Below are 27,674 nucleotides of genomic sequence, written 5' to 3'. Positions count from 1 at the left end.
ATCAGAATGGCCTTTCTGAAATGCATTAGCCTCAACAGTAAAGGAGGGACCACTTGAGTACTCGAGTACACTCCTAATCAAAACAAATTTTATCATCTCTATCACTACTTTTATTAGCTTTTGAAAGCCCAGGGTTTTATTCACGTACCATTGGATTTAAATCTAAGGTTTTACAAATGTTTTATAAATATGTTTTATTATATGTTTTCCATATTGTTACTTATATTGTAATGGCCATTGGCTAAAAACAATAACAATAAAGACTGGTATTGGGCCCTATATTGACATTGTAAAGGAATAAATGAGGAAGTATAAAAATAAAGACACCATTGTACCACCTTATTGGAGTATGAATAAGAAAGAAGGATTGTGTTCTGATTCACATTTTATATTTGCTTCAGAATATTGGCCCAATAGATATGGATCTTCTGCCAAGAGAGAGCAAATAAAATTGAAAACAGACATGCATTTTATTACTCCAAAGATATCTTTCTTCCTCTCTTACCACATTATAAAGGTCTATGAGTAGACGTCTAAGTGGAGTGCATCTCTACAACGTTGCAATGTTACAATGTAGGGTGACAGTTACAGAGTGTCCACAAGCATCAACAAACATTAGTGAATCCTTAAATGAATAATTAGATTGATTTTCTCATTATTAGCTGTTCTCTTTTGTTCAGTTCTGGCCTAAGCACAATAATGTAGCATTTAGGGAGGAAGATACAACTAAGCAGGCCAGCACTAGAGGCTAAGGTGGAGAAGATCTCCACAGCTACCATGTATTTTCCTTTAGTGCTCAGGTAGGTTGGAACAAAGGACAGCCACACACTGCAAAAGGTCACCATGCTGAAAGTGATCAGCTTGGCTTCATTAAAACTGTCAGGTAACTTCCTGGCCTGAAAAGCCACAGTGAAGCTCAGAAAACCCAGGAAGCTCATATAACCAAGGACACAATAAAACATAGCCTCAGAACCCTCATGACATTCCATTACAATTTCTTCAGCCACTGAGTTCATGTCAGCATCTGGAAATGGAGGACTCATTACCAGCCATACAGTGCAAATGACTGCTTGAATAATGGAGCAGAGAAGAACAATGGAGTTAGTCACTCTTTTCCCCACCCATTTCCTCATGCTGCTTCCAGGTCTGGTGGCCATAAAAGCCAGAACCACTGTGGCGGTTTTTGCTAACACACAAGACACCGCCACTGAGAAGACCATGCCAAATGCCACTTGACGGAGCAGACACTTCATCTTCCCAGGATGACCAATGAAGAGCAATGTGCAAAGGAAGCAAAGGAGGAGAGAGATGAGGAGAGTGTAGGTGAGATCCCGGTTGTTGGCTTTGACAATGGGAGTGTTGTGGTGCTTTATAAAGGTTCGTAGCACCAGAGCTGTGATAAAAGAAAATAAAAGTGCCAATATTGCTAGACTCATCCCCAATGGCTCCTCATAAGACAAGAAGGTTTCTGTTTTGGGAATGCACAGATTTTGTTCTTTGTTTGGATAACAATCTTCCTGGCATGAGGAACAGGAAACTGTGTCTAGGGAAAGAAGAATTGCCTTCTGAAAGATGATACAAATGTAATATTTATTTGCAGTTGCAGTTGTAGCCATTGTTCTTATTTCTACAAATAACTATGTTTAGAGGTAACATGGGTCTTGGTTGTTGAACTAAAATGAGGTTCTCCCCTGAGAAACATAAGTCAGTTCTGTCCAGTTGTTGGTATCTGTGTTAATGGCAGACTGTCAAGGTAAATGGATTGTGCTGACTTATCACTTGGCATCAACAGCAATACCAGGCAGGCTTATTCTTTCACTTCCTAATAGGCTGAATGTCCTAGGCAACAGAGTGATGTTGAATTTGGCCCAAGGGTTTTGTGTGTGTGTGTTTGTGTATTTGTAATAGGTACTTAACCTACAAAAACATCTCTTTGTTTCAGTCCACTGAGCCTTGCATTCATTTTGATGCACATGGCTGTGCAATTGATGCTTACTCTGAGACAATGTTGCTTTCAGAGCTTGGAAAAGTTACTTTTTTAAACTACAACTCCCATCAGCCCCAGTCAGCATGGCCACTGGATTGGGCTGATGGGTGTTGTAGTTCAAAAAAATAACTTTCCCAAGCTCTGGTTGCTTTACACTTAGGTTGGGAAGTCAGAATTATTTCTAAAGGTTACAGATCTCTGGTTTAAGGAGGTTAACTAACATTAACCCAGGACTTTTTATCACTGTGACACTCCAGTACCTTTGAGAGTTTTTTCAAAGTTCTCAATTTCTCTTAGTAACAAAACATCTGAAATCAATTTATGCTTATGTTTAATTATACAGCCGCAAGAGTGGCTGTATACAATAGCCAGCATGGATTTTTCCCAGTCCACAATGTTAAATTGAAAATACCCCAATGCCATTCTGATGCTTCTCATAAGATCATTTCAAAACAAAACCTTACAAAATTTATAGTACTGAACTCAAAAACCCTGGCTTAACAACCCTCTAAATTTTCATGGCAATACACAAAACAGTCAGAGAGTATCGAAAGTTCCAAGCATAAAAAGAGAAGGAAAAAAATCAGACCATTTTTGGAGTTTTTTCTGTCAGAATTCTCATAATCTGTTGAAGTTCATGAAAAATCAGCCATGGTCACAGAATACCTGTAATCCTATTACTGACCTTGCACCATTCTCTGACCTTCATCTTCTGCAGTTTAAAAGTTTAAAAATGCCTAGCTCATTTTTATTAATTTTTTTTTTTTACATTGAACTCAAGGATAAGTTCGGGCATGCTCAATAAGAATTTATTTATTTATTTAATTTAATTTAATTTATATACCGCCCTAAGCCCAAGGGCTCTCTGGGCGGTGTACATAAAATAAAGCAATCAGGAATATATAAATACAATAATACAATAGAATCAAACCAACAAAGGTAAACAAAAATAATCAAACAGTAACAAAATACAACAATACATATAATAATACGCATTAAAATGCCTGGGAATATAAAAAGGTTTTCACCTGGCGCCAAAAAGATAGCAGCGTCGGCGCCAGGCGCACCTCATCAGGGAGACCATTCCATAATTCGGGAGCCACAACCGAAAAGGCCCTATTTCTAGTCACCACCCTCCGAGCTTCTCGATGGGATGGTACTCGGAGGAGGGCCTTAGATGTTGAGCGCAGTGTACGGGTAGTTTCATATTGGGAGAGGCGCTCCACCAGGAGAATCAATTGTCAGTGTCAGTCACAGCTACTAGGCTTACCTAATCAGGGGGGCACACCCACATCAGACCTTTATTTCACTTGAGACAGTAATGGCTTCCCTCAAAGAATTCACGGAAGTGTAGTTTGTAAAGGGTGCTGAGAGGAGACTCCTATTCTCCTGACAGAGCTCCAGTGGTCAGACTGGTTTAACAGTCAGCCACTCTGATTGAAGGTCTGTGAGGGGAACAGGGTGTATCCTAGCAACTCTCAGTGACCTTCGCTGTCTACACTTCCCAGGGTTCTTTGAGAGAGGCCATGACTGTCTAAAGTGAAATAACAGTCTGGTGTGGATGTGGCCAGGGATAGCTTTGGTCTAAATTTGGGGAGGCTATATGTGTCTGCTGTAGAATACAAAAGTGAGGGAAATGCTGAAAAGCAATGATACTGTTCACAATGTTTTCCTTTTGGAAAGGACAGGGGCTTCCCCGCTGCCCAGTGACCACCCACCCAATCTCCTCCCCTCCCCATCCTCCGCTCCTCCCTGCCTGTCCTGCAGGTCACATTCCCCTATCTTAAACATGATTGCACAGAAATAAATACCATTGAACTCAAAAAGTTTACAAATGATCAAACCCACCCTCTGTTCTCCTCTCTCCTATCCCCTCCCTCTTGCTCCTTCCCTCCCCCTTCCTTTACCCCTCCCTCCCCTCCCCCTCCACTTCCAATCTTATCCTTTTCCCTCCCCCTCCCCTTTTCCCCCCTCTTCCCCATGGTCAGTTTTACCTCTCTTAAGCATGATTGCATGGGAGTAAATCCGATTGAACTGAAAAAGCATGCAAATGATAAAACCTGCCCTCTACTGCTCCCTTCTCCCATCACCTCCCTTTTGCCCCTCCCTCTCCTTCATTTGCCCCTGCCCTTCCAATCTCCTCCTTCCCCTTCCCCTCTTCCTCCCCCATGGTTGGTTTTACCTATCCTAAGCATGATGGCACAGTACTAAATCCCATTGAACTCAATAAGTTGATCAAACCTACCCTAACCTCCTCCTCCCTCATATCCCCTCCATGCCGTCCCTCCCCTATTCCTTCTTCCTCCTCCCCTACCCACTCCAGCCCTCCCCCCTCCTCCCTGGTCAGTTTTACCTATCATAAGCATGATTCCATGGAAGTAAATCCCACTGAACTCAATAAACATGCAAATCCTGCCCTTTTCATCCCCTCCCCCTCATGCCTGCAACAATGCCTCTCCCCCTCTCTGCTTTCCTCTGCTCCTTCCTCCCCTCCCCATTCCCCTGTGGTCAGTTTCACCAATCCTAAGCATGATTGCAGTAGAGTAAATCCTGCTGAACGCAATAAGCTTGCAAATGATGAACCCATTCTTAGCAAACTTGCACAGGATGCCATTTCTTACCTCCTGGATTAAAACAGAGAAATTCACTAATAGGCAAAAATCTTTGCAGTTTAAGAACGTACCTATAGCCAACAGCTATTTCTATCAAACTTTAAAAAGCAGGGAAATTGGGCAGCTATAGTGAATGCACCAGCGTAGCAGAAGACCTGACCTCCTCTGAGATATTGTACTGACCTACAAATTTGTCAAAATGCAAATACAATTTGGCTTGGTCTTTCACAGTCCAATCCACTTCCTGTGTAGCTTGGAAGAATTTGGTAACGTGCCTCTGAGCATATGGGGCATGGTGGCACCTCCTGCAATCAGCCCAAATTAGAGAAACTAGACATGCTGTGCTGATCTTGTTTTAGCAGAGAGGAAGCAACAATATTAAGATACAGTTGATATAGTTCAGATAGTCACTTTAAATATGTTTGATTTAGTTTGCAATTTTAGTGAAGTTTCCTATAGTAAATCATTTACTTTTGCTTCTGTTTATGTGAATATGCAAAGCATGGCAACACTTTGCAAAATACACACTAAAAAGCTCCAAAAACTAGAGGCCCAGGTGACCTCAGTGGCTAGGAGTGCCTTTTACCAGCTTCGGCTGGTGAGACAGCTGCAGCTGTTTCTGGACCGGGATAGCCTCACCACTGTTGTCCACGCACTGGTAACCTCTAGGCTGGATTACTGTAATGCACTCTATGTGGGGCTGCCTTTGAGGTTGGTCCGGAAGCTGCAGCTGGTGCAAAATGTGGCATTGGGGATGCTTACTGGAACAGGGTATCACCAACATGTCACCCTGCTGCTGAAAGAATTGCACTGGCTGCCCATTTCCTACCGGGCCAAGTTCAAGGTTCTAGTTTTAGCATACAAAGCCCTATACAGCTGAGGACCAGGATACCTGAAAGACCGTCTTACCCCTTACATACCCAGTCGATCACTGCACTCTGCAGGTGAGGGCCTCTTGCGGATACCATCTTATCAGGAGGTTTGTTCTGCACAATATAGGGAATGGACCTTTAGTAGGTAGGCAGCACCTACCTTGCGGAATTCCCTCCCTTTGAATATTAGGCAGGCACCATCTCTGCTATCTTTTTGGTGCCTTTTGAAGTCTTTCCTCTTTCAACAAGCCTTTTAAGTTGAGACCTATCCCAGTCTGCGTCTGTGTCTGAATTGTTTAATATTTTTAATAATGTTTTTAACCCTTTTTTAAAGTTTTTTTTAAAAAAAATGTTTTTAAGCTGTTTTGTTTTAATGTAATTTAAGATCCGTTTTTATGATGGTTTAAAGTGTTTTAGTGCTTTTTTTGCTGCCCTGGGCTCCTGCTGGGAGGAAGAGTGGGATACAAATTAAATAAATAAATAAATAAAAACAATTGTGGAAATAATAGCTCTCACTATTCTGCAGAATAGTCTTTAGTGGACATCAGGAGTGTCTCAATTTGCACAAGATAAAACAGTGGAAGGTGAAATATATTCTAGCAAATTTCTAGGTGTGTTTTATGTTTTGAATTGACCATGCCCATCTTTCCTTAAATGAAGTGGTTTAAGCATAGCAGGCTGAAAACATGCATCGTGGGCAGGCCAAGTTGTTTTTTTCCAACAGCTAGAGTTATTGCTTAAGTAGCACCATATTGTAATCATTCTGATTTTACATTAAACTGCAGTTTCACATTCAACTGTTAATGCACCCAAAATAGAAATAACATAACCTCCAATTTGAAACACAAATTTCTTCACCATCATATGACACTGACTAATAAAAAGTCTTTGAAATTTATAAAAATAAAATTGACACAGATTTGTAGGATGAAAAATGAGGGAAATAAAATTGTCTAGATTAGATTCTCTGTAGAAACAGTAGTAACACGGGAAAGAAGCAAAGTAAGAGCACTACCACCAGAGCTGTGATCAAAGAAAATAAAAGTGCAAAAATCACTAAACACATTTCTTCACGCTCCTTGCAAGACAAGAAGGGTTCTGCTTTGGGAATGCACTGGTTTTGCTCTTTGTTTGGATACTGATTCTCCTGGCATGAGGAGCAGGAGCCCATGTCTGAAGAAAGAAGAGTTGCTTTTTGAGAGCTGATACAACTATAGTATTTATTTAATCCAGGGATCTTTATCTCTGTTATGAGTCCACTGCACCAATGCTCACTGGCAAACAATTATGTTTTACCAGTGTTCTTTTACCTTGATTGCATATGTGTGTATTTACATTTATAGAAATATATAATTTCTCTCCCTGCCTACACCCACACTTTTTTTCGGCTGCCTTGAACTATCTGGAGTGGTGGGAGGCAAATGTTCAAAGCAAAGAAATAATATGAGAAAATGAGACTTTAAGGGAAAGGAGGAATGCTGGTGATTACGCATCAGGGATTTTAGATTAATCTTCCCTGTTTGGGGCTTTCTTTACACACAGAGTCCAATGCCCCATCCTATCTTCCTTCCTAACAGGACAGTGGAACATACTACAGTTAGGATACACCTTTTTTCACCCCGCCCAATATCCTGAAGCAGATGGAGCCAATGTGTCAATTTCAAATGTACAGTTTTCTTCTGCTAGGGCTAACTAGCCACGCTTCCTGAAAAAGGAAAAGGCATGGATCTTCTGTAGGACACAAAAGTGAAACTGCCTGCCTATTCTGCTTAAGTCAATTTTAGCAATCTAACATGTCAGAAACCCTGTTTATTGTTATTAGGAATGGAAGGATCTTTCCATTTTGGTTCTCTCATTTTCATTTTTTCCCCATTTCAAATTAAGTCTCCACACTTATGTTAAGTATCTCTGAATTTGTGTGTGGGGGGGTTGTTTTTTTTAAAAAAATCCTCATTCTAATTCTTCAGCATTGTAGTGCAAAATTCATCTGATACGTACACATTCCTGAAGGCCGGTTGATGATCTTTATGGGAAGATTATGTGTCCATGAGGCCTGGTGAATGTGCACAATGGTACATTATCAAATCAACTTTATAATACTTCTAACTTTCTTTGCCCCAGATAGATAGATAGATAGATAGATAGATAGATAGATAGATAGATAGATAGATAGATAGATAGATAGATAGATAGATAGATAGATAGATAGATAGATAGATAGATAGATAGATAGATGATCCAGCAGTCACAGCTATTGACAACTAATTCAACAAATAGAATGTTTAAAGCATTGTTACTTTATTATGGAGTGTATATAATATACCCTAATAAGCAACACACTTTATTATTCAATGCACTATATAATTCTACCTGTCTGGTGAGAAATCTTCCCTTTTGGACATGGCACACAATCATAGCAGCAAAATGGCTTCCCTTCCTTCTTTCTCTTTTGATAACCAGGACGGCACTTGTCATTGCAGAGAGAAAGGGGCATCACCTATTCACATAAAGTGAAGAATTAGCACTGAGAATAGAAGACTCTAGTTGTGGTGAAAGTAAATGTGCAGTCACCACAGCATTACATCAACACTATACTCACAGCAATTTATTTTATTTCAAAATGCATGAGGACAACCAGAACACATAGGATAAGTGAATCCAACAGGCTCCTGTGATAAACAGGAGGGGCAAGCCTTGGATGCAGTGAAAATAAACTAGGGCTGTGCACTGGACTTGGTAAAGTTCTGAACTGAATTAGGAGAATTCAGGGGAATCCAGATATTACTTGAGTCAGATTAAGACAGCCCTGGATCACTGCTGGTGATGTTGGGTGGCCCAAAGCCAGGGCTGGCATCAACAGGTGGCCAGGTTGGCCCCTGGCCTAGGGCCCCTGTGGCCCAGAGGGGCACCCTGAAGGACTTCTCCTTAGGGTGTAGGTGTAGCACTCCCCTTCCACAATCCTTGGCAGGGTAGACTCCCGACCCTGCTGCAGATCACAGTAATGGAGCTCCCAGCACCCACCCATTCCACCTACCTCTCTATTTCTGTGAATGCCCTGTGTGCTGTGAGCATCACTGCCATCAACCAAGATGGCAGCAGAGGCTTCTCTAAGGAGTTGATGCCCCTACTGCCATTTTGATTGATGGCAGGCATGTGCATGCATGCAGCATAGTGTGCATGTATGTCATCAACAATGATAATGGTGGGGGTATCAGCCTCATAGAGAAGCCTCCGCTGCCATCTTGGTTGATGGCAGCAACCTGCGTGCCCAGCACACAGGGCATTTACAGAAAGAAAGAAGAAGTAGGTGGAGCAGTCCCACATGGTCTGTGGGGGGGCTGGGAGCAGGGCACCTGGGGCAGGCTGGAACCCAAAGCGATTCAGAACTGTCAAAGGGTAAGATGTGAAGCAGGAAGAAGAGGCAGGCACTGAGTGGCAACCTGAAAAAAAGCCAAGAGGGACCTGCCTGACTTGTTGCATCTTCCTGCAAGAAGGTAAGAGTTCTTGCCTGCCCTACTTCCAGCTCCATGCTCTGCCTCCAGAAGCAGCACCACATTTGCGAATGAAGGGGCGAAATAAGACAAGGACACATCAGCTTGGGTTGAACAAGGGGCACTTTATTAAACTATACAAAAACACCTTTTAAAGTGACCTGCAGAGGGATATCTAGGTGCGGAACTATCTATAAGCAAGCATCTTGCCATACAGCTCACGGGCGACCAGCCCCTGCTTGGGACAAGGGCAAGCCCCATCTGCTTACCCCTTCCACCAGCCACACCCAGTAGGTGAGTAGGGGGGCCTTCTCAGGTCACCACCCCCCGAGGCCGCACAACCCTTGGGTGGATGAGTTAAGTTGGCCCCAAAAGCAGCCCATATCCTGCCCTCAAGCCACAAAGCTCTGACAGACAGGCCTCTGGAACCGCCAATCACCTCCAAAGGTGCCTAAGGGGGCCACCGAGCTGTCCTTACCTATTTCCCTTTCTGCACCTTCCCGCCACAAAAAGGGGACAAATCTCTATTTAGTCCCCTTTTACCCACTGCCGAGAAGCACCTCTCGCAGACACCTCTGCAGGTCTGCCAAAAAGACGTTACCTGCATCAGACAGGTGAACGCCATCGGCCCTGTACAGTTCACCCATCCAATGTTGAATACAGGGTGTGAAATAGCCAACCCCCCCTGCCCCAGAATAGCCAACCGAATTTGCCGGTTGACCTTCTTTCACACTTGGTCCATCCCTATCGGGCTCCAGACACCACGCCAAACCCTTCACGGGAGTATGTCTGACCAAGGCAGACGTACCCAAGGCCGACGCTGCCTTATTAACTGCATGCCATGCATGTCTGTCAAACTGAGGGCCATGCCCTTTCATTGCAACTGAGGGCCATGCACTTAAGTAACCGAGGCCATCGTTGCCTCCTGAACTGCATATCCCCACATGCCTGCCAAACTGAGGGCCATGCCCTTCCGTTGCCTCCTGAACTGCATGTCCGCACATGCCTGCCAAACTGAGGGCCATCCCCTTCCGTTGCCTCACCAACTGCATCTCTGCACATGCCTGCCAAACTGAGGGCCATGCCCTTAGGTAACCAAGGCCATCGTTGCATCCCAAACTGCATGTCTGCACATGCCTGCCACCTGAGGGCCTTGCCTCAAATACTGAGTTGGGAATGACCACCACATGCGGAGATGTCTGCACTGAACCAAGCTGGGACAAAGTGGGTAGGAGCCCGTCCCAAAGTATTCCTCGCCAGCCAAGCCACCACACTGCAGCCCATTGACTGAGGCCTAACTGTAAGCCCAGGATAGGGTGTGCAGCTGCTTCATCACTGTCCAGCAACATTGCCGGTCCATCAATGTTATACAGGTACAACTCCCTTCCATGGAGACATCTGATTGCTGGAGGGCCCGTTGAGACAAATCTCCCTTGGATCCGGCCACCACCTCACCTATCCTAAAAGCTCCAAAAACCAGCGTAAGGGCTGCCGCCTGGAATAGTCTGGCTTCATAGCTTGAGGAGCATACTGTTTTTCACTGGCCCACCATACTCAATAAAATGTCCCGTGAGAAAGGGCAACGGGGATCGAGGGTGGCAGGGAGTTCTCTAGCCCACCCAGCTAACATACGGCGGACTCTGAACACCCTGGAATAAGTGGGAAAATCATCAGCCTTTACCTCGAAGTGCTTGGACTGAGAGGCCCAGTCTCCAGCCATTCACTAGGCAATCCCAGCAGGTGACTCACTGAATAGGCCACCCTGGTGCATAGCCCTTGCCGGCCCAGAAGTCCTGAGAAAAACCCCTCCTGCATTCTGATAGCTGTTGAGCATGCTGGGCGACAGACCGGCTTATGGCCATCTTTGACTCTGCTCCCCAATCTCCCAATGTGCAGTTGCACAGCACAGCTGAACTGCTCCACCTGAGTCTACCTTACCATGCCCCAAAAGAAAACATTAAAATCTGGGCACTAGAGAACAAAGGAACAGACAAGGGCCATAACCCTACCTAAAATGGACGGGAGAGTTCCCAAGCCTCACTGCCTATAAGTCCAAGCCTGCAGCCAGCACAAAACCCCCAATGCATCCACGGACTTCCAGTTCTACCTCCCAGCCCTACCTAGATATGCTATGGACCTTCAGCCTGCAGTTCAGAGGCTCTAGCCCTGAGCTATGTCACGTAATTCTACAGCAAGTTAGTTAGTTCCAGAGCTTGGAAAAGTTACTTTTTTGAACTACAACTCCCATCAGCCCCAGTCAGCATGGCTATTGGATTGGGCTGATGGGAGTCGTAGTTCAAAAAAGTAACTTTTCCAAGCTCTGGCTCTTCTCTAGGAGTGTGGGAAAACTAGACCAAATGATTTGGGCCAGAATATAAAATGTAACCTGCAGTTTGGCTCTAATTTCTTGATCAATATTTGATCACAACAAGCATTAAATTATTATACAGCCACAAACCTGTGGAAGCCTGTGCCTGTGGCTGTGGAAGCCCTGCTACGACCTCATAAACCACCGGAAAAGACCTCTAATACCTGGAGGGCAGACAAGAAACACTTTCTTGGCCTAACTGTCATGAAACCCTTACTGACTGACCACATGAGTATGATTGGTGGTGAATTAGGTGGTATGCCCAGGAAGGTTAACACCAGGCAGGATGGTCCATTGACACAGCCATTAAGATGAACCAGTTACATAGCCATTCCATAATCTGTGACATCAGGTGTTAACATGCATCCAATTTTTTTTTTACCCTCTCATCCCAACAGCCCCTTCAAAGAAGGAGCTGAAGCGCTCCATGCAAGAATAGAGCAGCCTATATGTAATGCTCTACCTCATAGAATTGACTGAAAAGGCAAAAACCCAGCAGCTATAAATCCCCTTGTATCCCCACAGTAGATGAAAAAACAGATTAGATGTCATACTTCCCATAGGCAGTGCATTAACTAACTGGTAGGAAGCCATTACTGATTGCCATTGCGTCTATGCCCAAGACAAATTTAAGAGTGCAATCCCTTAAGGCAAGCCCTGAGACTACAATATGGGATCCAGAAACTGAAAGAAAACCCCATAACAAAACAAATCTCCCCAGGAACTGGGCAGTCTGCACGCAAGGTCCCAGTACCTCGAGCTTAACAGGGGAGGAAAGCTTTCCTTGAGCAGCTACTGCTGGGTGCTTCTCCTCACTGCTGTGAGGGCCACTGGCCTCATATTTCCCTGTTTCACATAAAGAAAGGAAATAATTTGAGTAAGCACACTTTCCCAGCCACCATTTTAGTGCAGCTAACCCAGTTCCTCAAAGCACAGATACTGGAGATATGGTGCTGCCACCCATATTTGGCCGACTGCAGCGGCCTCCCCCTTGTAGGCTTCCAAACACCTATCATAATAGATGTCCAAAATGCAAAATTAACATCCTATATCCCTTTCTAGTAAATGATATCATAAATCCAAGAGCAGCAGATGCTGAGGATGTGTTGCTGTCACCAATATGTGGCTGCACTATAGCAGGTTTTCCAACACATATCTAAATAGATGAGCCAATGCAACAGTTGCACGCTATATGTAATTCCAGGTAATGATATCAGAAGTCCTAACTAAAATGTAATTTCAGGTAATGATGTTGTTGGTGCCACAATCCTCAGTAAAGGGGGGAAGAGTCTGCCTGGACCTTAAAAGGCAGCCCTATGTCAATAAGAGTCTAAGATCCTGTAATATGAGGGATCTTTATTAGGCAAATTGGGCTTTCCTCTTTATTCCTATTCCCCAATCAATATGATTACCATCTGCTAAACTTTCCATTCCTAACTAAATTCAGGTAAATGCCTCTTCTGTCTCAGAGTGAACAAATAGCCTGAAATGAACACTTGGAATGCAAAAGGACCTCTCACTTAAGATACAGCGATTTAGACGTTTTCTAGCAAACTGTTATCTCCGCCCTTATTATCATATAACTGTGAAAGGCCCAAAGGCTAAAAAGGCTCACTCGGCCCCACCAATATACTAGTATGTAGTATAATAATCATATAATTAAGTACTTCAAACCTCATATATGCCCGGGCCTAGCAAGAAGTTGTACCTATGCCTGGGCCTAGCAAGAAGTCATAAGTCTCATGAAAGGGCTTTGCCATCACATCATGCATCCACCCTATAATAATATAATAAAGAACCAACCTGTGTATATCATCAGGGGGGGCTAAGCTGGATAACCTGCGGGGGTGGGCAATCCTCCCCCTATGTCTGGGCCTAGCAAGAAGTCATAAGCCTCACAAAAGGGCTCTGCCATCACATCATGCATCCACCCTGTAATAATATAATAAAGAACCAACCTGTATATATCATCAGGGGGGGCTAAGCTGAACCTGTTGGGGGAGAGTGCTCAGAGGGAACTTAAACTAGAAGGATTAGACACAATTTCTTTTGTTCGCCCCTTTTATTCTGATTTATTTTTAATTTCCCTTTATGTCCATGAGTCTGTCTTTAACCAGTGTACTAGCATGACTATATTTAATTTTGTTTGTATATCCAGTATAGTCTCATTTATTTTTAAACTTCCTGTGTCTTTCTTTTAACCAGCAGCAGCACTAACGTCACGCTGCTCAATAAAAAGCCTCAATCAACCCCTCCACAACTGCTAGATGTGGGGGTATTGGACGTGCCGCTGCTAGGCCCCACTACAAGGTCCACTGCTCAGGCCCCTTTACGAGGCCTGCCCCAGTCGCAGCCACACCGCAACACTACCACCCACAGCTGTTGGGGCTCCCAAAACCCCCTCTGGGGGTAACCAATTAGGCCTAATAGGCCCAACCAACACTGACTGTCCTGCAGCTTTCTCTGCTATGTCCCTCATCGTTCTCTCGTCGCTCGTTGAAAGAGGAGGTAGGAGGGGCGGCCTGGCCTTAAATAGGCCCATGGCCCCTCCCCTCCCTGCCACACGTCAAGCACACATAACGCTGCGACACACGACGTTGCCCTTAATGAAGATGGCCGCGGCAGCATCGCTCCCTCCTCGCAACTATGCCCCGCTTATCCATGCTGCGCAGGTAAGTGGGGCTTCATAAGATGGAATCCTCTGCTTATCCGCTGGCACTACTACTACTACTATTACTATTATTATTGTTGTTGTTGTTGTTGTCTGGAACTTGACCTACGCCATGTCCCCTTCTTGGTAGGCTTCCGCCAAGGACTAAAAACATGGCTGTTTCAGCGGGCATACAGAATCCCTGGTTAATTTCAATTCTATAGTGTACAGATGTGGGTAAATTGAATATGTTATAATTGTATTTATATGTGTATTTTAAATTTTAATTATGTACGCCGCCTAGAGTGGCTGTTCATTCAGCCAGATAGGCGGCCTAAAAATAAAAAATTATTATTATTATTGTTATTGTTAACAACAACAACACCCCATTACAGCCACAGGAAGCTTTGGCAGCATAAGCAAAACATCATCTCAATCTATCAAATGCCTTGGAGAAAAGGTACATCTTTTCCTGGCACCAAAAAGATGACAATGAGGCAGACCTCACTGGTAGGGTTGCCAGGTCGGAACCATCCAAAAACCTGAGAAAATGGGGGCGGGCCCTGGTGACGTCACAGGGCGGGCCCTGGTGACGTCATTAAACATGACACATTGTATCAACCACAGTTGCTTGGAGCATACCATTCAAAAAAAATTCTCTGATTGGAGATTAAAATAGAAATCTTACCTAAAATAGGGTGTTCCTCGGTCCATCTGAAGTGACAAGGTCATTCTTTCTCACAAGCTTATGGTGATGCAAAATGGAAATGGACTGCCTTCAAGTTGATCCCAGATAGGGTCTTCATGGTAAGCAGTATTCAGACAGAGGTGGTTTACTATTGCCTTCCTCTGAGGCTGAGAGGCAGTGACTGGCCCAAGGTCACCCAGGGAGCTTCATGGCAGTGTGAGGATTCGAACCCTGGTCTGCCAGGTCACAGTTCAACGCCTTTAGGGAACATTTAATCTAGTTTACTTGCTTCTGGCAAGAAGGGTTTACGTGCCCTCAGGCCAGGCCATTATTGGAAGAAAGGAGCTTAGTGTTGCAGAGATGTTAGACGGGAGCACAGATGGATGCCCTTGAAGGCAACAACTGTAAACATGCTTATTAAGGAACTAAGCCCCATAGAACTCAATAGGACTTACTTCTGAGTAGATATGGTTGCAGCCATGTTAAACAAATTAAACCAGAACTATCACTAGAAGCTAAAATGATGAAACTGAGGTTATCATACTTTGGACACATCATGAGAAGACGTGGTTTATTAGAAAAGACAACAATGCTGGGAAAACCCATCTGGCTGGTTGTCCAGTCACTCTTTTTGTGGGTTGAGCTCTATTTTTATTACTCATCATTTATAAGCTGGGTATCTTGAAGAGAAGCAAACTGCTTCACTGTCAGATTTTATCATTTTGTCCCTCACGCCAAAATCTCATGTACTGAGAATGCTTCATGGCTATCTTGGCTTGTGCTCCTCTATTGTAATCTGAGATTTTGCTAACAACAACAGCTGCAAAGTGAGTTTTTAATCTACATTTACTTAAGACATATGTTTGTTCTTCATTGGGTGAAGGCTGAGTAAACTGCTACATCAGACAATAATTTGCATTAATTAAATTATTTTGTAGAACCCAAACTTTCTTGTAGGCCTGTAGGAGTTTCATAGGCACTAATGCAGGGGCCTAGTGGGAAATCCAGCCCTGCACACAAGTATGCCACAATGCTGCTGGAGGAACCCTGTTGGATCAGAGTAAAGGCCCTTCATATCAGAAGCTATATGCCTCTGTGTACCATTTGCTGGGAATCACAAGTGGAGGCAGCGCTGCTGCACTCAGGTCCTGCTTGTGGGCTTCCCACAGGCATCTAGGTGGTCACTGTGCAAACAAGATGCTGGACTAAATGGGCCTTTGGCTGATTCAGCAGGGCTCTCCTTATGTTCTTCAAACCCAGCATCCTGTGTCCACCGCATCCTGTAAGCTCACAACCAGACAGCAAGGCGATAGACCAGGGATTTGCAAACTCACCACCACCACTACTTGAACATTACTGAGGGTCTTGGCAGACCACTTAATGACTTTTTTGCCTGCTGAAGCTATTGAATGGTTTTTAATTGCATCAAGATGAAACGTCTTATAAAAGATTATACAAAATAAGAATAATCTTTTATAATGCTTGGGAAAATAGCAGGGAGTAGAAAAAGAGGAAGGCCAAACAAGACATGGATTGATTCCATAAAGGAAGCCATATGATTCCATAAAGGCATGCCTACCAAGATCCTGCTGTGCGTGTTTCTTGGCTGTTCTGGACCTTGTCCTGGCTATCTACAGCAAGATAAAGGTGGAGGGACAGGCACATCAGCACTGAGAATTGTTCAGCCCACAGCCGCCCCCCTGTCTCTGAGGTTATGCAGCCCACCGCTCTCTCTGCCCCCCCTCTGAGGTTATGCAGCCCATCTCCCTAGGGTTTGCCTGGCTGCCTGCCTGGGGCCTGCCTGCCTGGGGTCTGCCTGGGGTCTGCCTGGGGCCTGCCTGCCTGGGGTCTGCCTGCCTGCCTGGGGTCTGCCTGCCTGCCTGGGGTCTGCCTGCCTGCCTGGGGTCTGCTTGCCTGCCTGGGGTCTGCCTGCCTGCCTGGGGCCTGCCTACCTGGGGTCTGCCTGCCTGCCTGCCTGCCTGGGGCCTGCCTGCCTGGGGTCTGCCTGCCTGCCTGGGGTCTGCCTGCCTGCCTGCCTGGGGCCTGCCTGCCTGGGGTCTGCCTGGGGCCTGCCTGCCTGTCTGGAGCCTGCCTGCCTAGGGCTTGCCTGCCTGCCTGGGGCCTGCCTGCCTAGGGTCTGCCTGCCTGCCCCCCACTCACTCTCTCTCTCTCTCTCTCTCTCTCTCTCTCTCTCTCTCTCACTCACTCACTCACTCACTCACTCACTCACTCACTGCCCAAAGACCCTACGAACCGGCCTCCAACCTGCTCCTCATGAAAAGCGGCCTTCTCATCCCGAGCTGATTCAAACGATGAGGTGCTCTAGCGGCCGCGATGGAGACTGCAGGGCACCGCCTCAACTCCTCCTCCTGTCTCTCCAGAAAGGGCGGGAAGGCGGCCAGCCACAGCCTTCATGCATGCGTGTGTCAATCACACATGCGTGCCTGAGGGGACCAATGAAAAGCCGGAGATCCACCAGTTTAAATGAAGTATTGCTGGAGGCCGGAGACGGCCCCCTTTTGCTGGAGACTCCGGCAGAAAACTGGAGACCTGGCAACCCTACTCACTGGGGAGCATATTTCACAGATGGAGAACAACAATTGAAAAGGCCTTCTTCCTTGTCACTAACCTCTGAACTTCCCTCAGAGGGGGGACCTGGAGAAGGGCCTCATAGGAAGATCTAAGGGTCTGGGTAGGTTCATAATGGGAGAGGCAATACTGCAAATAGCTTTATAGGTCAAAACCAGTACTCTGAATTGGCCTTGGAAGCATATAGGCAGCCAGTGCAATTTGTACACGATACATCTTATATGCACTTTGAACCCATCTACAATCTGGCAGCTGCATTCTGAATTAATTGAAGCTTCCAAACTGTTTTCAGAGGCAGCACCATGTGAAGTGCATTACAATAATCCAACCTTTAGATTACCAGAGCATAGATTATTGTAGTCAGGTTTTCACTATCTAGACTGTGTCACAGTTGGGCCACCAGCCTAAAATGATGTAAGACACTCTCTGCACCACTGAGGCCACCTGCACAGTGGACCCAGGAGAACCCCCAAACTACAAAGCCGCTCCTTCAGAGGGAGTGTGTGTCCTGCCCAGAGTGCAAGTCACGAAATGGAGGTGAGACTGGAATTAATTCCTGTTTTATTAGAGTAACATCAAAGGCAATTTGTTTCATAGAGTTAGCTATGCTAACTCACTACAGTCCCTAAGCTACCTAGGCATACTCTGCAATGTGTGAAGAAAGTTGACTCAGCAACCGGGTCAGGGGGGCACCACCTTAAGTTGGGAAGGTCTTTGCTTGCAATCTCTGACTCCTTCAAAGTCCCACCTTCTCGAGGCATCTCGTGCAGGGTGAAAGGGGGCGAGCCCCCGCCGGCTCATCTGACAGTACAGGCTCAATAGATGCCTCAAGAGGCAGGAAAGCATTTGAAGTGCCGGGCAGGGAATCCTGGGGGAAGGGAGCTGGCGCACCCACCCGATCATCCCTCAACGGCTCTGTTGGGGCGTCTGTAGGTGGAGCGAAGTCTGTTATGGCGGGAGAACTGGCTGTGGGAATTGGCAGGCTGTCAACTACTCCCCCTCCCTCATTGTCCTCAAAAGTCTCATCTACCTCTGATTCCTCCCCCTGCTCTATCTGAGGAGGCTGGGGCTCAGCTGACTCCCCTCCCTGATCCCCCTGGGAGAGCTGGAGCTCAACAGTGTGATCTCATCTAGAGCAGGCTGCACACCACTCACCCAATCAGAGGAACGGGAGACCAACAACATCTCAGCCTTGTCTGGATTAGCTTCAGTGTATTGGCCCTCATCCAGTCATTATCACAACCAAGCACTGATTCAGCACAGCCACTACCTCAACTGCAGAAGATCAAAAGGAAAGATAGAGCTGTGTTGTCAGCATGCTGATGACAATACACTCCAAAACTCTGTATGACCCCATTCAGTGGTTTCATGTAGAGTTAAACAACATGGGAGACAGAACTGACCCCTGTGGGACCCCATACGGGAGAATCCTTAGAGATGAGCAATGCTCCCCAAGAACCACATTCTGGAGCCATCCATCCAAATAAGAATGGAACCATCGCAATGCGGTGCCCCCAACACCTAACACAGACAGTCGTCCCAGAAGAATATAATGAGCGATGGTAACAAAAGACACTAAAAGGTCAAGGAGGATCAACAGAGTCAAACTCCTGTCTCTTTCCTGACACAGATCATCATGCAGGGCAACCAAGGCAGTTTCCATACCAAACCCAGGCCTGAATCCTGATTGAAATTGATCTAAAAAATCTGTCTCCTCTAGGAGTACCTGGATCTGGTTGGCAATCACCCTCTCGAAAACATTGCCCAGAAAGGCAATTTGCTACTGGTCTAAAATTATTAGGATCTTCCATTTCCAGCGAAGGCTTCTTCAGGAGTGGTTTTACTACTATCTCCTGCAGGCAGCTTGGGACAACTCCTTCTTGGAGAGAAGCGTTAATGATCTCCCTGGCCCACCCAGCTATGCTATCCCCTTACTAGCATATTTTATCAGCCATGAAGGGCAAGGCTCTAGGATACAAGTGGTTGCATGGATCCGACCAGGTACCTTGTCCACATCCTCAGGCTGCAGGAACTGAAACTCATCCAATGAAATTGGACAAGAAAGCACTCCAGACACCTCTCCAGGATCATCAGCATCAACAATGGACTCCAAATCCCGGTAGATGGAAGTGATTTTATCCTCAAAATTCTCAGCAAACATTTCTTTCTTTCTTTATTAGAATTATATCCCACCTTTCCTCCCGGAAGGAGCATGTCAGAGCAGGCTTTAGATGGCTATACCACTTCCTCAGGGCCAGTATGTAATAAGACCTTAGCCATTATAAACAGCTCCTCTAGACAGCAAGCTGAGGACACAATGGAGGCAGAGAAGTAAGTTTTCTTTGCCACCTTCACTGCCACTGAGTAGGATTGAACATGAGTACATACCAGTATTTGGTTACATTCTTTAGGAGCCTTTCTCCACCTATACTCAAGCTGTCTTCCCTCTCACTTCATTGCTCTTAGCTCCAGGGTATATCATGGAGCTTTGCCAGTTGGGAGAGGATGTTCAGGTGCAATTGTGTCAATCGACTGAGTCATCTCTCTGTTCTGCAGATCAACCAGGGCTTTGACAGATGGGCCGGCCATGCCAACTTAAAAACTGTCCAGAGTCCTCTGAAAACCAATAGGAACCATCATCCTCTGAGGGTGGACCAGCTTAATAAGTCCCCCACTCCTGCAGAGGGCAAAGGGCACTGTAAGTCTAAAGCTCACCAGCAGATGATCTGACCATGACAGGGACTGTTCTTATGTCCCCCACCTTCGAATCACCCACTCTCTACCCAGCTGAGAAAACCAAATCCAGAGTGTGCCCTGCTACATGTGCTGGCCCGATGACATGTTGGGACAGCCCCATGGAGACAATGAAGCCCCTGAGCTGTCCCAGACACAGCAGACTTGGCATGAATGTTGATATCTCCCCAGACTAACAGTCTTGAGTCTCAGTACCACATCCAAGACCACGTCCATCAGCTGAGGTAGGGAGACTGTTGGGCATCCCCAAACCCCAATTTGTCCCAGTGGCCTAATACAACATACAAGCACTCCAGATTGGCACTCAGATGAAGAGGAAGCCTGTAGCGCAAGATGGCATTCCTGTAGACCACAGTACCTGCCACTCCCCAGCCCTCAAGCCTACCTTGGTGATGAACCAAGTACCCGGGTGGGCACAACTGGGAAAGGCTAACCCTACCTTGCTCTCCCCATATAAATTGTGGATGACAGAGATTTTATTATGGACTGATCTGGCATTGACAAACAGCACCTGGAGACCCGAGGACAGGTTGGCATAGGCCCCACCAAACCTTTGGCTGGAAAAAGGGTTGGAACATGGCACAGTATATAACTGTCTGGCTGTCTTGATCAAGTTCCCCGCAAATTGCTCACCCTTGATCCAATGCCATATCTCCCCCTACCTGAGGCCACTGAAACTGGGCTTCCCTCTGCTACCCCAAAGCAGTCCACAAGTCACTCTTCCAGGCACATGATAGACTATAATAACAGCTCCCGGCTGCCAAAGAAAAAACAGAATTCCTCACCTATTTTCCAGCAGATTAAATAAAAATAAAAATAATCCAAAAACATAAACAAACAGCCCCCACCCCAGCCCAAGGTCAGTTTTGTTGTTTTGGGGATTTTTCACCCCTCCCTCACCTAGAAGTCCTGGCTTCAAAGCCAGCTGCTGCAAATCAGTGGGGAAGTAGGTCTTCCTCCAGAGATAGCGGAGGGCTCTCCAGTCCTTACAGGGAGGGCAGAAGCTGAGGCAGAGCTATAGTAGGTGGCAAAATTTGCCCTGCAGATGTTCCAGCTACTGCACCTCTCCTGTCATTGCTGGGGTCAAAGTAAGCACAGGAATCCATCCTGCAAGATGCAGGGTGGTGCTCCTTCCCAAGGGGTTTCCTTGCAGGGAGGGTGTTTATAAATGGAGGATTCCATCCTGCACAGAACAGGGTGTTGCTAATTTGTGAGTGGATTCCCTGCAGGCAAGGCCCTCACTGACAGGTAGCACCATGTAGGATTGGAGCCTTGTACTCTTAGTAGGACGAGGTGCCAGCTATATGTTAAATTAGTGCCTAAAAACCCTTAATTAAATATTAATCTCCTGCCCCAAAAAAATGATTCAGAGCCAGATACAGACTGCTTCCAATAAATTAAATGGCTTGGATGCTAAGATAAATTAACTTAAGCTGAATTAAGACATTGGGTTTATTGCATTTGTTTCACTGATTATAGTGGTAGCACTTCTGTCCCACTTTCTAATATTCTTTTCACACTGCAGTCCCTTTTGCATTATGGAACTGTGGCTTTTTGACCAATCTACCACCATGTCAAACTGAATTTCATTCACACCAATAGGCATAGTATGACACAACAATGCATGTTTTTAGACATGTTACTACTCCACCACCCTTTATGCACATGTGTGCTTCTGTCACCTCCTGAATCCCCAATGAAAATGGCAAGTATGGCAACCAATTTTCATCACTTTATTCTGATATTTTCTGGGTTAATGGGATTACAAACTATTTTTTTCCCTAGAAATAACACAGAAATAAGGACTAAATCTCCTCTGGATTCCACTAGATTTCCAGAAGTAATGTTTACATCATGCGAAAGTTCAAATAGAATGTGGAAATGATCTGGTAAAGAAATGTCAGGAAAACTGAATAAACTGCCGTCTGAATGCAGCCTTATTGAAATTCATGTCCCATTCCTTTTCCCCCTATGTCCATCTGTGGTCCTCAATAAATATGTGTACACATGAATGCACATGTACTTGTGTGCATGCATGCATGCACTGATGCACGCATGCACACACACACGGTCAAGAGAACCATGTGATGTATTGATCAATGTGGGATGGGGACCCTCCCCCAATTGGACTTGTATCTAAATATGAGTTAGGTTAAGGAAGTTTGTTTTTAAAAAAATTCCAGTCCTTCCACTCACCAGCAGTTCCCCTACTTACCTCATATTGTTTAGGAAAATCCCAATCCTCCAGAGCTGCTTTTCAAGAGTGACACATAGTTATGAGAATGGAAGGGATGGTGAACTTTACTCCTGTTAGCTTATTACTATTAACATCCAAGCCAAAGTGCCAAAGGCTGCAGTGCTACACACCCTTAACAATAAGCATGGTTGAGCACAGTGAGACTTTCTCCTAAGTAAGCATCCATAGTTTTATGCTGTAAATGTACAGAGATAAATAGACTGGAATAAAGACTAAGGAAGTGATCTACAGGTTACCAATGCTCCTTCTTCAATTATCCTATACAACATAAGAATATAGTCACATTCCACCTGATTAAAGCTTCTGGGCCACGTAATGGCGCTTTCATCAATGCTGAAATCATTGCCTGGAAGAACCCAAGGATTCATCTTTCCAACTTTTACTCTTCTGTAGGAAGTATTGGGAAAAGTTATCACGTTTATGATATCAAATCCCATGGTCAGTTCCCCATTCTCATTCAAATGCACTGTTTCTCCAGCACTGTTGTTAAATGAGATGTTCCTCAGAATAGGATGAAGCTGAGAGGAAGCACAAAATAAATGAATCAACAGTTGTCATTGATGGACTGTAATGGCTTTACCTGAGAACAAATATTCCTCTTAAAAGAAGGTTAGTTAATAGTGTAGAACAAAAGGATTATTAACATGTTTTCATTATCCTTTTGTGTTCTACATTTAGAACCTGGGAGGATTAAAATGTGAAACATTATTGTCCTTTTATATTACAACTGTAGACAATGATGTTAACTGCTAGGGGAGAGAGAGAGGGAGAGAGAGAGAGAGAGAGGGAGAGAGAGAGAGAGGGAGGGAGAATATACACAGTGCTCAAAGTGGGATGTGATGGAGTAGGATCCAGCTTCTTTTCAAATGGACCTACAATAAATTAACTGTTAAGGTGGAAATGAGAATCTAGCTAAATATGCCATTTCAGGGCTGTTGCCAAGGGGGAATGGAAGAGGGCTGAGCCCCGCCTAAAAATTTTTTGCAACCCCCTAATCATTGTGTGACTAATTTTTTTAAACAATTAAATGAAACAAAACTCTGTTTTATGAATATCATTTTTTTATTCTGGATTTTATTTATTACTATTAAAAATATTGCTTTTTTATTTTCAACTAGCCTCCCTTACAACATCATCCGCCCCCTCTACGTTTGGCTCCTATCTATGGGCCAGTGCCACTTCCTTTCCCCTCCCACTTTGAAGCCACCCCATGTCCATTTTTCTTCCACTTTGGGCAATGAATGTATCAATAAACAAAAAAATTCAGCCGCATTAAGAAATTATACAGGTGTCTTCCCCATCTTAGTGACCTCAGTATGTTTTGGGTTGAAAGTCCCATCATCCTGGAGCATTGTGTTACGGAAAAGCTCAATTCAGCAGCAACTCTGCATGTGCCCTGTGACTATGTGTGCTTCGTTTTGCTTTGAGCAACAAGTGTGGTATCACTGTAGTGAATCAGGGAAAACAACATTTGTATGAGTTAAAGAAAGCCCTAGTCATTGCAAGGGGAAACAAACTACATCCCTAATAAGGGTGAAGTATAAAATAAGTGTTCAGAACCAGTGCCATATTGAAGTACTAACATGGGTTCAATTTAATCATAGACATGTTTGTGACTTTTGCTTATTTCCTCAAGTAAGGAAAATAAGATAGGCCTTTCTAGATAATAATTTCCATTCCAATAACTGCAGTGGCACATAACCAGTAAAGACCCCCAATATGATATTTCCAGGAATGCATGCGTAAAGTATGGATTCACATGTTCATGTGCATAGACAGAAAAGCAGATCTAGTAACAATTGGCCATGTTGGCTGGGGTAATCGGAGTTGTATTACAAAATATCTGGAGGGTACTAAGAAATAGAAGGATGTGCTATGGCATTGAGGGCTAATAATGACAATATGCTAATGAATTATTCAGATTGTAAATGGATGGCCTTTGTTTCATATAAACTAAAATGTACTCTCATATTGTTCATGTCAACTGAGCATTGTTTTTCAAGTGCAATTACCTGCCATGGATGTATGTTCCTATGGTCTAGCTTCCTTCTGGCTACCATTACACTAGGAATGGATCTGGATGAGTACATGGCATTTACAGAATTTGCCAAAGCATAGACAGCATTGTAGATACTGTAGCTATGGCCAGTCATGCTCATTTCAAAGAAAGGCCCAGGAAGGCTCTCCAGCCTCTCTTCCCCAGTGCAGGTTATCTCATCATGCTCATAAAGACTGGAACTTAGAAATGAACAGCCAAATGCTTGCTCCCAGAATATTCGGATGAAGCTATCTCCCTTGGCCAAATCAGGCCTTAAGTTCTGAAGAAAGCTGTGGAAACCCGGCACCTCATGTGAGTGGGCTGTGAAGGCTAAGGCTCCATGGAAGGCTTCTATACTCCAATCCTTATAAATGGGGAGTGCTGTTATATCCAACTGGGAAGCCATAATCCACACTTTTCCAAATGGTTTCTTAGAGTCACTTTCTCCTTCATGCAGCAGCACTCTCAAACATAGCATAGCCTTGTTTTCCCCATGGACAACAACAGCATTGGCTTTATTTTGCATAATATCTACAAAAGTGTTGTTCCACTTTGCTTGCATTTTAAAGAAGTCATCCAGAAATATTATTGGAGAAATTTTCTCTGTGAAGGCAGGACAGATGCCATTCTCAGACAGCATTGGTAGTAGATTCTTCAGAAATAATTCTCCACTTTCATCAGCCATGGCCATTAGACCAACCCAGATCCATCTGAAATGCAGAAGTAACTGGACAATCCCCTTGTACTGATGGATTTCATTTGGAAACATCCGGTATAAAGAAGGAAAATGGGACTGACCACTCGGCATAGGGTCAAAATCACCATAAGTAAACTAAAAGGGGAAATTCAGATATATATTCTAAAGGATAAGGACAGCTACAGGTGTTTCTATAGTTATTTTACAGATTATGAATATTTTTAAAAATATTTTTATTTCTGTAAAAATATTTTTCTACTATAATTTTATGCCTCCTCCTTCTTGTATAGAAGAAATAATAATCATGTCTTCTCACAAGTACACCCTATCATAATCATCATCTTCTGCTTACAGAATTTGTTTTGATCAAGTGTTTTATAAATTATTTAAATAAAAGAAATACGTTTTTTAAAAATGGGATTTATATCTAATGATATGAATATGATAATCTGGTAGTTTTTGAACTCACACTACAGCTATTACTTCTTCTGGGGGGGGTCATGTGTACAAGGAAATTTGCCTACTGCAGTTGTTGAACAGAATAAAACAAACTGGTAAATGAAAATCCTAGTTTATGTTATGGTTTGACTCGCAAGGTAGGGATGGCTGTCTTTCCTGAAGGGCATAATTTTCTTTGTAAGAGGGAAAAGAAAGCTAGGTGTTTATTTTGCTGACTAGGCCTTGCAAGTTATCGGGCCATAGGTCACAACATCAAGAAGGCTCTAATCTGAATATTTCCAATGGACCTGGGGTCTGATGAAACCGCAGTTGTCCAGAGTTAAAGGAGAGCTGTTTCTGGACAGTAAAGTGCTGTCCATTTTACCAATGCAGAACTGAATTTGAGCTGTGAGTGAAAGGCTGGGGGAAGAGAAGATACCAATTGAAAACATTCTGGGAAACAGAGAGAAGCTTCAGGGTTTTGGGGGGAGGTTTGGAATGAACTTCATCTTGACTCCATTTCTTTCATACAGTTTGCCCTTCCCCCAATCCCCAATCCCCAAATGTCTTTGTGTGTGTGTGTGTGTGTGTTGTTCCTTATCTTTTCACTGACAGAAATAAAATTTGAACAAAACCTTGTGTTTACTTTGTTGACTAAGCATTGCAAGTTATTGGGCCATGGGTCAATATATGAAGAAGACTCTAATCTGAATTCTTCAATGGCCCTGGTGCCTGATGAAACCCTAGAATCACATCAATTGTCTAGAGTTAAAGGGGAGCTGTTTCTGGACAGTAAAGTGCCATGACAAATGGCTTCCCTCCTGGCCTGCCGTTTTACCAATACAGAACTGAATTTGAGCTGTGAGTGAAAGGCTGAGGGACGAGAAGATACCAACTGAAACACAGAGAAGCTTCAGGGTTTGGGGGGAGGTTTGGATTGAACTTCATCTTGACTTCATTTCTTTCATACAGTTTGCCCTTCCCCCAATCCCCCAAACTCTTTTGCGTGTGTGTTTGTGTGTGTGTGTTGTAATTTATCTTTTCACTGAGGGAAATATAATTGGAACAAAACTTTGCTTTTAGATTTCATTTTTTTCAGCTGGTAATAATTTTAAGTGTCAGATTTTTCTATACTGAATTTTTCTACAAATTTCATACAGCTCTGATCAATCTTTGTTTCTTCTTTTGGAAGACTACTTCCTAGAGGTCTGTCAATTTTGGTTTTCTCAGTTTCTTATTTTTTCCAATCTGAAATTCAGTTCTCCACATTTTGGCAAAAAAATATATTTTTAAAAAATCCTCATGAAAATTCTTTGGCATTTCAGTGCAAATTTCTCCAGATAAATATATTAGTATGGAGTTTTGGCGAACGTCCATGTTTTTTGCAAACAATTTATCCTATTATAATACATTTCTGTGTTTTTTCCCCACTAAGATAACTTGTTTTTCCTGTAATGTATGCATTTCTGTAAATGTTGGATGGAGAACCGCATCACAAAATTGGAAAAAGTATGAATTTCAAATGATGGTTGTGTTTTGGTTCTCAAATTGCTTCAGAAATGCTAATCTGATAGATTCAGGTTTACATGAGAACAGAAGCAAATTTCTCCTCCATCCCTAATTGTTCCTATTGATTTTCATACAAAGCTTCATTTTTCTGGGGGACAGCTCAGAGATAGAATACCTGTTTTGCATGCAAAGGATGCAGCATCTTCAGGGAGAGCTAGAAAAGACCCCTATCTGATACCCTGGAAAGTCACTGCCAGCCAGTGTAGACAGAACTAGATGGACCAATGATCAGATTCAGTGTTATGCAGCTTCCGATGACATTATTGTTTAATTATCATAAACAGTCAACTTATCCTGGCCAAGTCTTATTTGTGAACAACACTGAACAGATTCAATTTTCATTTCCCCCTTTATTTTATTTATTTCTGTTTATCTCTGTTTATTCCCTAGTAACTGTCAGATATTTATTTTATTTTATGACCACAGGAGCCTGTTGCCAGAAATTCCACTGCAGTCCTGTGCATGCTTTCTCAGGAGCAAGTCCAGCTTTATCCAGTGCAGCATTACCCTCTAGTGAGTAGAATTGCAGATTTAGAAGGCTTTGGACCAGAGGTCCAATGGAATTTACTCATGCTGATATCATGGTTGGCAATAGTAAAACTGAGGTTGACATTCCTCTCTCCTGCTGTACTCTATGCTTGCGAAAGACACTTTACTTGATGGT

The 27,674-nt window shown here is 44.1% G+C and overlaps 1 protein-coding gene across 1 annotated transcript; it reads right to left on the bottom strand.

The window, feature by feature from the left end:
- Window positions 1–638: 638 nt before the first annotated feature.
- On the bottom strand, window positions 639–24,991 carry LOC133367593 (vomeronasal type-2 receptor 26-like). Its single transcript, XM_061591690.1, has 4 exons — window positions 24,281–24,991; window positions 22,505–22,786; window positions 7,842–7,968; window positions 639–1,543 (listed from the first exon to the last, which is right to left on the bottom strand). Exons 1-4 carry the CDS (start codon window positions 24,989–24,991, stop codon window positions 639–641), a joined length of 2,025 nt encoding a protein of 674 aa, XP_061447674.1.
- Window positions 24,992–27,674: the final 2,683 nt, after the last annotated feature.

This window comes from Rhineura floridana, chromosome 11 (assembly GCF_030035675.1).
Source record: "Rhineura floridana isolate rRhiFlo1 chromosome 11, rRhiFlo1.hap2, whole genome shotgun sequence".
Lineage (NCBI taxonomy): Eukaryota > Metazoa > Chordata > Lepidosauria > Squamata > Rhineuridae > Rhineura > Rhineura floridana.
The sequence above is the reverse complement of the archived record's forward strand: the minus strand, read 5'-3'. Positions and strand labels throughout refer to the sequence as shown.